This window comes from Paecilomyces variotii (assembly GCF_004022145.1).
Source record: "Paecilomyces variotii strain CBS 101075 chromosome Unknown C8Q69scaffold_4, whole genome shotgun sequence".
Taxonomy (NCBI): Eukaryota; Fungi; Ascomycota; class Eurotiomycetes; order Eurotiales; family Thermoascaceae; genus Paecilomyces; species Paecilomyces variotii.
The window spans coordinates 541990-557303 of record NW_021167143.1 but is presented as its reverse complement, the minus strand read 5'-3'; the positions used below and the strand labels follow the sequence as shown (position 1 = coordinate 557303).

Sequence of the window (15314 nt, the reverse complement as noted above, 5' to 3'; positions counted from 1 at the left end):
TCTGTATATGATTAATTTACCTTTTCAATTGCTTTAAGCGTCAGAAAACAAGTACTCGGAATAACTAGATGCTTAGATACTTAGATACATATCACATAAAACATAAAACAAAACTTCATGCCACGTCGTAGCCACGGATGGCTTCCGTCACATCACGCTAATAATTAACAATCAGACCCTTGCCCTTCGGTACTCCGGATAAGACCAAACTAATGCTCGTAAATAAAAGAAAACTCCGAGTGAAACCCCAGTCTGTAAAATGGACACGAATTCCTGGCTCCGGTGGTTCCTCATAGGAATCCCTTGGTATTACTGGGCTTCCTCTGAGGCATATCGAAGGCGCCGCTCCCCTTTCGGCTGCCCATGTCGCTGAATGTGCCCATGCCAGGACGTCCGACAGCACTGCCTCTCTCCATCCGTAGCGCTTTCCAGCCTTCAAGTTCTCTCTCCAAGCGCAGGGCCTTCTCACGTTCTTCGCGCAGCTCCCTCTCCGCGCGTCGCGCCTGAAGCTGATTTTCAGAATCGCTCTGCTGGAGATCCTCAATCGTTTTGAGGAGACGCTCGGTCTTGTCACGAGATTTGGCAATATCATCGGTGAGCTGAGCGTTGATCTTGTCCCGGCGTTCAATTTGGGATTGGAGATCTTTGACGGTGCGGTCGATGCTACGTACTGAGCGCTGCTCCGCGTTGCGCTTGGACTCTTGCTCTTCGAGTTGCGTCTCGAGCTGCGAGGGTCGGATTAGCTTCTGTGTCCTGTAACGTGAATCTAGGTGAAACAACTCACATCTTTGATTCTCTTATGTAGGAATCTAACATCCTGACTTGCTGACGAGTACCTTTTAGTCTCCAGGTCAATGCATCTGAGCTGTGCTTCCTTGAGCTGCTTTTCTAGAGCTGCCCTTTCCTTAAAGAGCTGTGCGTTTGTCTCTCGTTCAGCGGTGACTTCCTTTTGCATTTCCGTCGCCAGAGCCTCGGCTCTCCTCATTTTACCGACAGCAGCAGCAGAGACATCTTCTTGCTGTGCAAGCTTCGACTTTAGTTCGAGGAGCTCACGGTCCATGCTTGCGGCGTTACGCATAGATGGGCTTTCGCCCTTGACTAGATCCTCGAGCCGCTCTCCCGCCTCAGTGAGCCTAGCCTCAAGCATCTTCTTCTCCTTGAGAAGCATATCACGTTCTGCCGACACATCGTCCACAGATGTCCGCAGGTTGCGAACCTGAGAGAGGAGCGATACGACCTTTGCCTGGGCGTCATTGTGAGCTGCCACAGCCTCATCCCTGGAAGTCGAGACATCCTGGAGTGTCATTTCCAGACGAGCCTTTTCTTTAGCCCATGTTGAGCTGTTAAGCACTTCATTGTCCCATTTGCTGCGAAGATCATCAAGTTCTTCACGGAGACGAGCGGTCTCCTCGCGAGCATGAAGAACGTTCTCACGCTCGATCTCGAGCTCGTTGGTGAGGCTGGAAAACTCCATTTGGTATTTCTTTCTCGTCTGTTCGAGTGACGCCTCCTTATCCTCGATGTCCATGGCACGTTGATTCCTGTAATCTTCAAGCTCATTCTGCAGTCGTCTCTTGGCTTGCAAGGCCCCTTCAAGATCAGCGGAAAGGTCCTCGATCTTCTCCTCATAAGACTGCGTCTGACGCTGCAAGTCCTCCACTAGCGCATCCATCTGCTTGCGTTCGGCCATGATACTGGCACAAGTGTCTTCAGCCTCCTTAGCTTGAGACTTGGCGAACTGTTCCGCGCGGGATGCCTTTAGTACGGCGATCTCTGCCTGCTCAAGCTTGCTGAAGTATTCATCCGCACGACTCTTGTAAAGACTTAAGCTCGAGGCAAGATCAGTGGCCTTGGAAGTTTCAGCATCTAGACGTATCTGGAGATCTGCGAATTCCTGAAGCAGTTGGTTTCGACTAGCCGCATCTTGGTCCCTGGCAAGCTGCAGTTCTTGGGCATCTGACCGAGCATCACGAAGCTCCACCTCCAAGGTTGCCTTTGCTCGCTTGAGTTTCTCTGACTGTGACTTGGCTTCCGTTAGCTCAGCCATGGCGTTCTTATGGACTTGTAGGAGGGATCGACGAGAGTGTTCCTGAGAGTTGATCAAATCGTACAATTCCTCGTGTGATTTCGCCTGAACGTCTCGGAGGGATAGCTCGCCGGATTGGATGCTCCTTTCCAGAGCTGAAACCTTCTTAGCAGAGTCATCAAGTTTCTCATGGAGGCGGCCATTCTCGCGCTCCAACAGCTGCATCCGTCGAACCGATGGGCTGTCATCTTGCCACATATCTCGTACCGGAGTGGATCGCTCGATTTGAGCCTGTAGATGCCGGTTTTGCATCTCTGTCATCTGGAGCTTATTCTGCAGCTCCTCAAGTTCTGCAGCCATATCCATCCGCTTTTGGAAGGTGATGGTATCGACTGTTCTGTCAGACCGTCCAGAGTCCTGAGCCGCGTCGCTGATGTTGTACCGTCGGTTAGGGGTAGTAGGGTTAGAATATCTCTTCATGGCTGCTTCGGAATTCTTGCGTAAGTGAGTGGGTGAACGAGCAGTGGCGACCTGGTTCTGGTCGATCTCCTCAAGCAGTGCGCGTTTCGAGGAAGAGTAGCGAGCATCGAGCTCCTTCATTTCGTCCTCGTGGCGACGACGCATCTCGGCAAGCTGGCTCTCAGCCCTAGCATACTTCTCTTCAGTGACACGGAGATTACTGTGCGCTGCTTCCAGGAGTGCTGCCAGATTGACTTTCTTTGATAAGTCTGGCTGGACTGATTCCCAAGACTTTGGTGTCTCATCAATTTCTGGATCGAAGACCTTGTGCAAGAGCATCAATTGCAGATGAGAATCTTCAATTTCCTTGTTTGCTTGATCCAGAGCAGCTTGCAGCTTTCGGGTGTTAGCTTGTGCTTGAATCCTTAGCTGTCTTTCAGTCTCAAGATTCCTGTTAGCTTCTGCGAGCTGAAGGTTGACTGCAGATGCTGCTTTCTCTGCATTACGGCTCGCCTTGTGTTCTCGAGCAATCTCATGATTCACATCCTCCAAACTCAGTGAAAGCTTTTCCTTGTGCTTCTCGAGAGACGTAATCGAAAGTTGCGCATCGCCTAGCTGACGAGCCAACTTCTTGTTTTCTTCCTCGAGTTTGCATTTCTCATTCTGCAGTTGCGACATGCGGACCCGCTGGTTTTCACCGGCCCGTGAGTTGGATCTTGCGATGTCAAGGTTCTTCTGCTGGATCTTATTCAAGAGAGCACGGTTGTCATTTTCAGACGCTGTTAGCCTGCCTTTTACTGTGACAAGTTCTCTCTCAAGGCGTTCCTTATGCTGATCGTGACGGATGCGGAAATTCTCAGAATCTGCAATTGCCTGCATGAGCTCTTGGACCCTTCCAGCGAGACGACCCCTTTCAGCTTCCACTTCATCGAGCTGTTTTTCTTTGGCCTCCAGGTCACGCCGCAAGCTGTTCTGGCGTTCGTTTGCTTGCTTGATTATGTTCCGCTCAGCCTCACTCTCTGCGTTTAATCGGGCATTTTCTGCTTCGGTGTATCGCTCACGAAGCCCGATCAACTCGTTTTGCAGATCCTTACGCGCCTTCTCCGCAGCTGCTCGAGCTTCAGTAGCGCGACGCAGAGAATCCTGTTGAATATACATTTCTTTCTCGATGATTATCTTGGATTCGTTCAGCGATTCGTACTTCTCTTTGAGCTCTTTCAATTCGTGCTCCGCGAGCATTTGGACGTCATCTCTGGATTGGCGTTCTCGACTGAGCTCCGCCTGAACTTGGAATAACTGAGCTTTTAGATCGCGGACCTGCTGATCCAGCATTGCTCGGCTTTGTCCTGCCTCGGCATCCTCCGACATCTTTTCTTCTAACAGTTTGCGAGCATCCGCCGCCTCACGCTCAAGGTTCGCTCTCTCTGCCCTCATAGCGTCCATTTCCGCTTGCACTTCGCGTAGCCGCTTCTGCATATTATCATGTCGAGTAGATAGTGATAATTTCTCGTTCTCGAGACTCATTCTATCTGTTTCATGCTTTTTCAGGTCGTTGCGGAGAACGGATAACTCGCCTTCTTTGCGCCTTAGCATCTCCTCGTAACCTGTCGAAGTAGATGAAAGGTCTGCAATCTGTTGTCTGATAGATCGGTTCTCATCGACGAGTTCCTTCACTTTCTTCTTCGAGATGTCCAGCTCTTTACTGGTATTGGCGAGCTTAACGTCGAGGTCTTGGTCAGATTTTAGTAGTTTGGCTTCCAAGTCGTGCAGTTTGCGGTCTTTGAGACTCAGATGACTCTGTAACATCTTTATTTCCTGAGTGAGATTGTGGACCTGTGTATCTCTCTCTTGATTCGTGCTCTCAGCCGCCTTTAGCTTGTCGTTGAGTTCTAGCAGGTGCTCCTGCAGCTCATGCTTTTCAGCCTCCAGACGTTCAATGATCTGACCAGCTTGTTCAAGCTGCGTCCTCCTGATCTCAAGCTGCTCCTCAGCCTTCTTCTTGGCGGCAATAAGATCATCCAGTTGATCCTCCAGGGTTTCTTGATCGGCAATGGCGCCAGATAGCTTCTCAGTCAGCTCAACTTCACGCAGTTGGAGACGCTTGAATATTTCTTCCTTGTCAAGAGCAAGAGTCCGTTCACTTTCGAGAGTTTGCTTGATGCGTTGGATTTCTTGCTCTGCTCGCCGTCTCTCTTCTTCTAGCTTCTGACGATCGGCGAGCTCCTTCTGCATTTTGGACTCGAGCTTCTGGATCTGCTCGTCCCTTCGCTTCACCTCCGTTGCTGTCCGAGTCTCTCCAAGAAGCGGCTTCATCCGCATAAAGAGCCTCCACCATGGGTTTGCTTTTAGATCCAAGTAACCATGGAAATTCCGCTGAATGATGCGAGTTGCTTCCGCACGGTATAACCGCTTATTTGCGATTCGCCGCTGGACGAAGCCGCGGGAAATGGATTGGAAGCGAGTCATAATATCTCGAATATGCTTGTCACGTTTCTCTTCGAGCTCAGCCAAAACTCCCGCTCTGAAGAACACTTTCGTTAAGCCGACACGATACCAAGCTTTATCCATGCCTAGTTTGTCTAGCATCATCTGTGTAGCGCTCTGATTGTCTAAATAGCCTTTAGGCATGTCACGACACAGGACTTCATAACGTTGTCGGAACTCAGTGAAGGGTAGCCGATTGGGAAATCCAGTGCGGGCGATTCGGATGCCTTCAAGGACACCGTTGCATCGAAGTTGATCCAAAACCAAGGGTGCATTGAACAGTTTCGGGCGTTTCTTGTGGTTAGGAATTATGCAGCGGATAAAGTGTGGATGAGTGGAATGTAGCGAGTTCATGAGCTTCGCGAGCTGTTCCTTGTGTTTTTGAGCTGCCGTTCGGAACAGACCCTTTTTCACACGGCTTTTCGATGTAGACTCGTCGCCATCGCCGCAATCGTTAAAAAGGTTTGCAACATGTTTATCGCTGGACGACGCCAGAAGACGTGTGATGTTATCGTTCAAGGGATCTTTGTTCTTCTCCAACCAGTCATGTGTTGAATACTCAACCTCAGCGGCATAGTGGGTGAGAACGAATCCTTGGTTCAGGCGAGAGGCACGGTACTTAGGCGATTTGCGATCCCATAGCGAGTGCAATTTCTCCGTAAAAGATTTGTCGGTAGCCTTCGGCATCACGCAATCCTCGTCCAGGCAAGAGAAGATACCGATCGGGTTTGTCAGCTCGATGAGGTCGATAGTAGGCTGTAAGTCTTTTCCGAAATCAATGAACTGCCATTCAATCTGTTCTCTGGCGTACTCTTCTTGTTCAAGAATAAACATGTGATGGTTGAAGAATTGTTGAAGCTTCTCATTTGTGTAGTTGATGCAGAGCTGTTCAAAGCTGTTATTTTCGAAGATTTCGAAACCAGCAATGTCAAGAACTCCGATGAAAGAGCTGTCATCACCTGCTATACCATTGCGATCCAGCTGGCTGTTTATCCTGTTAACGAGGTCTCCGAATCCACGCTCATAGATACCCTTGGCCAAGGCATCGAGTGCGGCGGTGACCTGCTCCGGAGTCTGAACCTTTTCGACCAATTCCCGACCAGCCTTGACCTTGGGATGAAGCAGCCCTTTTACGAACGCTTCCGGGTCAATCCCCAAAAGGTCGCATGCTTTCTGCACATTCTCGTATGCTCCCGGCGCCAAGGCTGCTTGATCGCCTCGCAGACTCTCTTTACCGATTGCGATATTGCCAAGGTGGAGCACCGCTGCGATTGTTCGTAAGATGCACATCTGGTCATCTGGCGAAAAATTCATGATATGGAAGGCCTCCATCAATGAATTCCACTCGTCCGCATCAGAAACCCCGGCGACTGAGTCATTGCCATCCTTCAGATAAGAAAATCCATCGAAGTCCAGGTCGCCCAGGTGAAGAGTGTCCCGCAACTCTCTGTCCGCGCCCTGAAGAAGTTGATAAAATATATGGTAGTTTCTCTCCTGGGGATTGGGCTTCACCACCCTTGATTTTTCAAGAAGGTACCAGTCTATCCAGGCCCCCACAATTTGACCGGAACGGGTGAATTCAATTCGAATGAACTTTCCGAATCGAGATGAATTGTTGTTCCTCACTGTTTGTGCATTTCCGAAGGCCTCGAGTATGGGGTTTGCTCTCAAGATTTGCTGGGAGAGATTTGAAAACTGCTTCGCTCCTGACCTCGACATCGGGGTATCCGCCGTTGCAACAGCCGCAAGATACTGGATCACCTTTTTGGTATTCTCTGTCTTACCAGCTCCCGATTCTCCACTATATCGTAGTGTTAGAGAATACAGATCCGGAATCATGCCTTAAGGATACCACTTACGTGACGAGGATACTTTGGTTTTCTCCTTCTTCCACAAGATTTCGAAATGCTTGGTCGGCCATTGCGAAGACATGTGGTCGGGTATCTTCTCGACTTTGACCCTTATACATTTTGACATACTCATTGGTATAGATCGGCAAGGGACAGTACGGGTTGACTGTGACCAAGAACAGTCCTGAATATGTCTATAGTATACTATGTTAGAATGTTGAAAGATGTTTACTGGGGACTATACTGACATATATCAAGTCGGATTGATACCGTGAGTGCAGGTTATGCACTACTGACGCTTCGTTGAGATGCGTAAGTTCGGCCATGTCATCTGCCTTATCGAACTTGGCCGGATTGACCTTGTCGACTTGGTCACTATCTACCTCACGCTGCTACAATGGTGTTAATTCCGAACAGAGAAGTAAACATGGAAGGTTCATACTGTTCCGTCATCGCATTGCACCAACAGCTGGGCCCCTTCTCTCTCCTCCACCACCAGGCCGCGGACAAACGCCTTCTCAGGATCCTTGAGCCAGACATAGCGTTTACCTGAGAAGTCGTTGTCTCCTTCCATTACTCGAACCTGGTCTGCTCCCCGCCGTAACTCCTCAGATTTGATAAACTGAGGAGCAAATGTACCTGTCTGGGCATTCTGTCGAACTGAACTGGATCGTTGCCGACCACCCGGGGACGCAAGCGATACTGGGGAGAGATTTGATGTGGAAGAGTTGCGCAGGTGACCCTTTGCCTCCACTGCAGCATTCCCAGGTGATGAGAAGACAGCGGATCTTGGCCGCGAAGGGAGGGACTGAGGTCCTGGAGAAGGCGACACCGAACTGCGCCCGAACGGATTGGCCCTCCTTGACGGGCTGTTTAATTGTGACGGCAGCATGATTGGATGTATTCCAGCAAGGTCATTTGTAAGATTGATCTGTCTCTTTCACAAACTGCCAACAATGCACAGTAATGCGAATTCCGGGGTTTCTAAGATGAGTGTAAACGGAACGAAAGAAGAGGTATATCCGGCCCCTTCGAATAACGTAATAATCTCTGAAAGCCCCTGGCTCTCTCACTCCAAAACGACAAAGTAAAGAAGTACAACAGAGAAAAGAGAAAGGAGAAGAGCGTCGTGTGGTGATGTCGATAGTGGTCGGGTAGATAATAATAATACGAGCAGCTAGCTCGACTCCGCCTGTTTGTTTACATTGTTGTCACTCAGCCCTTCCAGCGCCGCAACCCCCGTTCCCCGGGCCGTGCACGCGCTAGCCCCGATAGGGCCGATGCTAGACCGAGCCATGGCCATGTCACGTGAGGCCCGTGCTGGCCATCGCAGTCTTGGCACAAGAACTTGCTCGGGCGTCAACTCTCCTATCACTTCGCCGTCTTCCATCTCGCGCACCGCGGCCATTGCCCCTTCTTCCCCCCTATTCTGCCACGTCTCCCAGCTGTATCACTGTTTTCCCTTTGCTTCCATTATTATCTCACTTGTGGTAGGGAGCCGTCTAGCGCGTTTTGCATTCCTCATCTCCTTGGAGATATTCTCGAGGCCACTGGATACGCGACTTTATGATCCGTGCTTTTCCATGACCCTGAGATCTTTCCCATCATAGTGATGCTTGGGGTTCTTCCACTATCTACATGGTCTCGTGTTTTGGGATACTAACCATCTTACTGTTCACTGTTTGGTAGTGTTGCGAACCGCCATTTTTTGCGCGGGTGAACTGGGCTGTAGCACACAACATGTCTAATTATCCCCCAACGCCTTCATTTGGCGGGGCGTTCAGTTATACGCAGCAATGGCCGCCCCCTCAATTTTCCACACCTCCATTATCGGCCTTACCCTCTTACCCTTTCTCGGGGTCAACTGATATTCCAGGGCAGCCGCCGGTACAAACAGGTCCGGTCGTTGGGAATCCGTCTGATTTGCAGAATATGACAAATCTTGATGGAAATACCCGAATCCCCGGTCTCGGGGCGCATGGCAGTCTGCCACCACCTCCGCCGTCCTTTCCTTACATGAACCAGTTCCAATCGCCTCATATTCCCCCGCCAACGTTCCATACGCTCCCAGTTCCCCCTATGGGCTTGCCATCTTTACCTCGAACAGCTGCTCATATCAATCCTCTTCCATCCGCTTCTCAGGCTCCGGCTCTGTCTCGGGCTAATCCAGCAGTAGATGCGCGCGAAAATGCAGGCAGGGTGACCCCGAATGGGTTGGATACTATAGACCGAGAAGAGGGGGAACTCAGCGATGGGGATGGGCGGGTATCATCACAATCACAACGTTCAGTAGCTCAGCCCTTCTCTGGGAGTTCCCAGGGCTTCCTAGGCGCGCGGGAGCAGATACCAGATGGCCGCATGACGAAGTCAGTGCCGTCGAGCAGCTTCGCAACATCTCGAGATTCTCGCCAACAGAACCCATCTAATGATAGCTCTGAGAGAATGGACTATGAGCCGACGAATGTACCATCACCTACGGATCGATCACCGCGACGAGAAGAGAGTGGTTCTCGTATTAAACCCAGCATTCTTACTGTTTGGACGAACGCTGACAATGCATAGCTTATCACCCTCCTGTTTCTATCAGTTTGGACCCGACTGCGCAAGAATTTATGCCAATCACTACGATTACCCAGACAACAGCATCCTCAGATGAAGCAAGTAATAAGCTCAGCCCGACCAAGGACGTCAACGGTCAAAGTTTGCATTCTAGCAAATCACCAGCTCAACTGCGGGTTCTCGCTCAGGGTGCTCTTTTGAGCCTTGCGCCTCATAATATCCGCTACAATGAGCTGGTGAGTGAGGGAATCGACTCGACAGTTCTCAAACGGCTGTACGAGGAGGTGGGAATCAAGGTCCCGACTGTGTCAGGCGAGCAGAAGCCAGTCAAGGATACGTCAAAGCCCTCCACACCTGATGTTGTTCCTGTGCAACCAGGCGCCAGATCTGATTCTACGAGGGCTGAGGTTGTCCTGTCAGACGCCCAGAATCCTACGAAACTCCCTGAGAAAAAGCCTGTCGAGAAATTGCCATCCTCTGGGCCTGTGGGCGTATCCGCTGAGGGGCAGACGATCACAGCGAAAGATACGAATGTGCCGCCTTCTGGTATTATCGCTTCTCAAACAGAAAGCAAGCCTTTAGAACGGAAGGAAGTCATTGCGCGGATGCTAGCTGCCAAAGCAGGGAAGCTTACCACTTTGGCCGGCACACCTAAACCACCCTCCGAAAAGGACACCTCTGTTTCCAGTGCTGCTGTATCAAAGCCCCTGGAGACCACTGTACAGACTGCGCCCCCCAGCGAGACGCAAGTCAAGGAGAAGAACAAGGCCCAGACAGAGCTAGCGCGACAAAGAATGGAACAGCTAAAAAAGCAAGGTATCCTCAGAAGCCAACGTTCTCATGTCGATGGCGAGTCCTCCATCATAACCCAACAGCATCACGGTGCCGTGGGCGCACAGTCTCAGCCCAGTCAAGATGCCTCGACAGTGTCAAAAATCCAGCACCCGCTGCCAAATCGACCACCGGAGCCGGAAACGTCTGTTCCTGCTCGCATTCCGGGTCTATTCATGACCAGTTCGGAACAATCCGCCCCCGGAGAACTCTCTTCTACACCGAAGACAAACGTTGGGGCTACCATGCCTCAAGTTGGAAATTCTCAGCGGAAACGTCCACGTGCTTCGGACTTTGATGGCTTAGGTACTCCGCCTAAAAAGGTCCTTACTACAGAGTCTGTAATGGCCTGCCCCGAAGATAGGCTTGTGATTGATATCAGTGATGATGAAGATCTTTACGGGGAAAATGATGAAAACGGTGCTACCGCCACAAACAGATCCCAGCACCGTACCGTCTCTGAAGCTCCTGCGGGTCTCCCATCATCGACGGAGTATCCTCTAAAGAAGCCTGGGGCCCAACCACATCAGCGAGCGGCAGCTTCGTCTACCCCACAAACCCCGTTGAAGATTGGAGATCAAGAAGAGTTAAGGTTGAGAGACCAGCAAATCCAAGAGATGCGTAAGAAGATCGCAGCACTAGAAGAGAGGAAAAGGGCGAAACTGGCCGCTAGCCGTGTGCAATCACCTCCGGATTCGAATCGTGCTGCATCGGCCTCGTTGGACACGCCTCTAGTGTCAAAGCCTTCTATGCATGCGAGTACCTCCAGTGCTGTCAAAGAGCACCATGATCAACCAACAGTCCAAGCGAATTTTATCTCCTCCGTTGGCTCACAAGGTTCAGGCTCCCCGGCTCTGATTCGCAGTCCCTCGGTTCAAAGTCTTACGTCAGTTGACCCTGCACACCTTGAGCGAATGCGGGCGAAGTTCATGCGGAAGAAGGAAATCGAATCTGGCCTTCCTGCACTTGACGCTGAGCTTTCAAAGTCCGAAGCTAAACTGGCGGAATTCAAAAGAGAAGAGGAACGGTTGCGTGCTGAAATTGCAAAGGGGAGGGAGGGAAAGAGACAGCTCATGGAAGAGTTGGAAAGTTTAGGCGTTGAGACTCAGGGATTATCAATGGATGAACTCCAGGCAGCGAAAGCTGCCTTTGAAAGACCCGTATGTTCAACAGGTAAGCAAGGTCCCCAATGCAGCTTATGAGCTCCACAAACAGTCTCCATCGCACTCTGTGGACAACCTGGACCGCTATTACCCTTGATTATCGGATACTCATGGTTTAGTTGCCTTATCCTCAGCTTCTATCGAGAATACACCTAGCGCCGATACCAGCAACGTCCAGAACGTAGATGAAACAGCACCCAAAGACGCCAGCCCGGACCATGAGCCATCTTTACGCACCGATGTTGCATCAAGAACAGATATTGCACATGCTCCGGTCTCTGTTCCGCAGACGTCTCAAGAAGCCATTGAGTTGACTATGTCCGCCACTGTCGAGGATTCTCCCAAGGATGCCGACGGAGAATCCGAGGAGTTGTCAGATGGCGCGTCCTCTTCTTCTGGCTCTGCGATGGATGAATCTGTCGATAGCCCCCGACCAATGTCCATTGGACAATCTGAGCCAGATGAAGACCCGTCCAACCCCCATATAATGCCACCCGATTTGCCTGAGACACCCCGTGGTTTGGAACCTGTTGAGGCAGAGACAGACGCCCAGCCTTGTCCTCGTGTTTCGCCGCAGCGGCCGCCAACTCCGCAGGAACATGAAAATCTGAATGAGGTAGACCAAGAGAAGACTGCATCGAATATCGAGGAAGTTCACACATCTCGTGAGCCTTCGGTTATGTCTGATGATGTCTACGAACCACCAGAGCCAGAACCAGAGCCAAATCCTGATATCGCTAACACTGTCTATACTCCCCCTTTCAGCCCTCCTCCCCCTGGATCAATAGAGCCGGAGGATACAGTGGCAGCGCCATCGCCACATCCTCAACCTGAGGCTGGCGAGGAACTAATGCAAGATGTTCAGAAACCCAAACCGCTCGACGAGTCTCACATTGAAACACTGCAGGTAAAGTTGGCTCATTCAGATGGCCCCGCATCTAATTGCTACGCTGACATTAGAACCAGGGGGATCGCGGATCTCAGGAATTGGAGCACCACTTCGTGCCATATATCAGTCCTCTGAGATATTTCACCGCTTATCGTTATCACCCAAATTTTACGGCAGATGTTTCCGATGGCTTTCGTTCCCTGACTTATAGTCACAACATTGATCCTACGAAAATCTTCTGTCCGTATGAAACTGCGGGCGGTGTGTGCAATGACCACTCCTGCGAGTATCAACATTTCCGCGATATATCACTGAGCGGTGCGTTGATAAACTTGACAAGCTTCCAGCCCCTTCCTTCCACCTCTTTTGGTGCTAACTTACGCATGCCCACTTCACGCCTTACGACCCCCTTAATCGTTGCTCTTTCCTAATCCGTCATCGGTCTGCATTGTGCGAATACTGACCCGGGACGCTATTAACTCTCACAGATGACAAGATCCTCGTCCAGATGGGGTCTCAAAGGGAGGGGAGAACGCCCGAGGAGAAAGACAACTACATCGCTGGTCTGAAACAAATCATCAATGACATGCGACGCGACAAGGTGAAAGACTTTAACACGGTCGCTGCCGAAATAGCCGCATACCGTAGACGATTCCTCCAAGACCCTTCGCGCATTCTACCCCTGTAATATAAGGAAGGTATCAACCCTATCCTTCGCCTTGTGGTCGCCGATCATGGCTCTGAAGATGGACCTTTGATCGCTGTTCCCGTACAGCAAAGGCAAGTCAAACGAAAGGAATATACTCGACTAGAGTGACCTAAGAATGGGTCCTCTAGACTCAGCGCTGATTTGCAACCTCAGTGCTGTAGCCGCATTCTATTTAAACCCTATCCTTGTTATTCGTCTTTTCTCTTCTATATTGACGCGAAGCTACCGAACTGCTTTTGAGCATAGCATTGAAGGCGTTGGGATCTTTCCGCCAATACATGGGATTTTCGTCTGCGCTTATAGCGCCTGATCTTCTCTATTTACTGCTATTTGGCATACGGTGGAGATGAGGCGTTGGAATGGTTGGAGTCATGGAACATGGCGTAGGGGAGAGAAACCATACAAGCCACAGGCTTTTATGGTTACGGAAGATAGCTCTTGGGGAGGAGTGGATCAGTAAAGGAGTCCGTCTAGGGTGGCGGCGACTACCTGGTTAACATACCCTTTCCTCCAAGTTCAGCTTCATCTTCCAACCTCGCCTGATGACTTGTAATGGTCATTGCAGCTGGGTACAGTTGCTTTTTAGCGTCCCGCTTCCGGTGTACATTGATCAGGCTTTTAGAATACATATGATTAAGAGAAGTGTTCTGAATCACATTCTAAATAAACTTTTAGATTGATCTGCGCAACTGTCTATGGAATATCTAGAACTGGAAGTTGCGCTAAACTGGGCGTTCCGCAATAATCCAGAGTTGTAAAAGGTACCGCATATCCAAACTCTAGCTGGCACCATTCTCCTTTAGAGTCAGCAGCGGTACATGGGAAACAGCAAATCACCTATACCAGTACCGAAATCTATCAATGCTTCTCGGAATAACGCTTGCCAATATGAGATGACATAGGCAACCGCACGATAATAGGTATCCTATCTAACGAAGAAATCACCCTAGAAGCCTTTTCTCAAGTGCACTGAACCTTTAGAAGCCATCCCACTGCGCAATGCGTGCCATTTTGCAGCTGTAAATTATCCAATATGGCTGAAGCTGCTGCGCCATCAGCATGGCCTTTCTGAAAAGAATCCAGACGCGCCGTGGTTTTCGAATTATATGGCACCAATATGACCATACCCCGTTGCCTTGCACGCCTAAACCCTCAGCGCTGCAAAAAGTTGACGCTGAGTGGATATGCACTCAATTCACGCGTCATGAGATCAGAGGTTGAGAGCTGCGCGGGCGGTTTCTTCACCCTAAAGAATGCGCGGGAGCAATTCCGCTGATTATTAGCTATGACGCCCGGAAATCAAGCGACATTATGAACAATAATAGACGGGTAAGGGCGTTTCTCCAAGACAGACACGGGTTCGTGGCCAGGGCGGAAACTCTTTTGCCTGTTTGTTATCCTTGACTCCTGGATTTTCTCGTAGTCTCGCCGAAAAAGAATAATTCTGGACCCTTGTCCAGTTCTCACAGGCGACGATAGGATCAGAGTAGTCCAGTCAGTAGTAACTTAGTACGTTGCTCGTCCCCATTCTCCGCCAAACGCCAAGTGGAGAATCTTCAGCGTTCAAGGATTCCTCCGTATGTATGCACATCGTCCCAAGAGCGCGGATCCGATCTGCTTTAGTTAGCGCACGCAGGGTAAACCGTTCCAGACTACGAACCTCCACAGAGTTCGCGCTGGTGACATCTTCCGCTATTTAACGCCCCAGGACCACAGACTCCCAATGTAATTTACTCCGAGTTGTTGCGGTGAAGCGGCCCAAGTCAGCCTAGACTAAATACCCAGGCAGCCGTTGCGGAAATTAGGCAACAAGGCCCCCTATTTCGATTTTACATTATTGATAGTTATAATCTCGCCTGAGTCAACGACAGTCGAGAGTGGAACCTATACTGTGTTTCTTACTGAGTCATTTCTACTTTCTTGTTTATTTAGTGGTTTAAGTAAGAGCGAGATGAGTTCTTCCCGTGAAGTGGATCTTTCCCCCAAGGCATCCTTCAAGGCAGAATCTCTCTTGGATGAAGTTGGATCCATACTTTCTAACTAACAAAAAAAAAGCAAGCTAGACAAGATGAAAGAGAATGATTCATCTAATACTGTCTAGGCTAAAACAGGGGATCGATAAAGGGACAAATGTCAAGAAAGAAAAAAAAAAAAAAAAAAAGGAAAAGAAACACCAGATCTATTCTCCCGTGAATGCTTCCTACCTATCCCATGCCCATGCTAAACCATGCTGAATGACGTCGTCGCGAGACATATGCAAAGTCAATCTAAGGATCCCAATACCATGGTTCCTTTCCGTTCCGTTCCAAATGCAGAGTGTCAAAGATGATGGAAAAATAATCAT

The 15314-nt window shown here is 50.0% G+C and overlaps 3 protein-coding genes across 3 annotated transcripts; 1 reads left to right on the top strand and 2 right to left on the bottom strand.

The window, feature by feature from the left end:
* Positions 1-133: 133 nt before the first annotated feature.
* Positions 134-7004, bottom strand: C8Q69DRAFT_230328 (P-loop containing nucleoside triphosphate hydrolase protein). The gene is made up of 2 exons (XM_028626397.1): positions 785-7004; positions 134-725 (listed from the first exon to the last, which is right to left on the bottom strand). The coding sequence occupies exons 1-2, from the start codon at positions 6806-6808 to the stop codon at positions 291-293; spliced, it is 6459 nt and encodes a 2152-aa protein (XP_028485713.1). The 5' UTR covers positions 6809-7004; the 3' UTR covers positions 134-290.
* On the bottom strand, positions 7005-7969 carry C8Q69DRAFT_230327 (hypothetical protein). Its single transcript, XM_028626396.1, has 2 exons — positions 7068-7969; positions 7005-7013 (listed from the first exon to the last, which is right to left on the bottom strand). The coding sequence occupies exon 1, from the start codon at positions 7709-7711 to the stop codon at positions 7256-7258; it is 456 nt and encodes a 151-aa protein (XP_028485712.1). The 5' UTR covers positions 7712-7969; the 3' UTR covers positions 7005-7013; positions 7068-7255.
* A 505-nt stretch (positions 7970-8474) lies between these two features.
* C8Q69DRAFT_230292 (hypothetical protein) lies at positions 8475-13243 on the top strand. Its single transcript, XM_028626395.1, has 6 exons — positions 8475-9331; positions 9382-11382; positions 11507-12279; positions 12339-12579; positions 12750-13041; positions 13124-13243. Exons 1-5 carry the CDS (start codon positions 8560-8562, stop codon positions 12947-12949), a joined length of 3987 nt encoding a protein of 1328 aa, XP_028485711.1. The 5' UTR covers positions 8475-8559; the 3' UTR covers positions 12950-13041; positions 13124-13243.
* The last annotated feature ends 2071 nt before the right edge of the window (positions 13244-15314 follow it).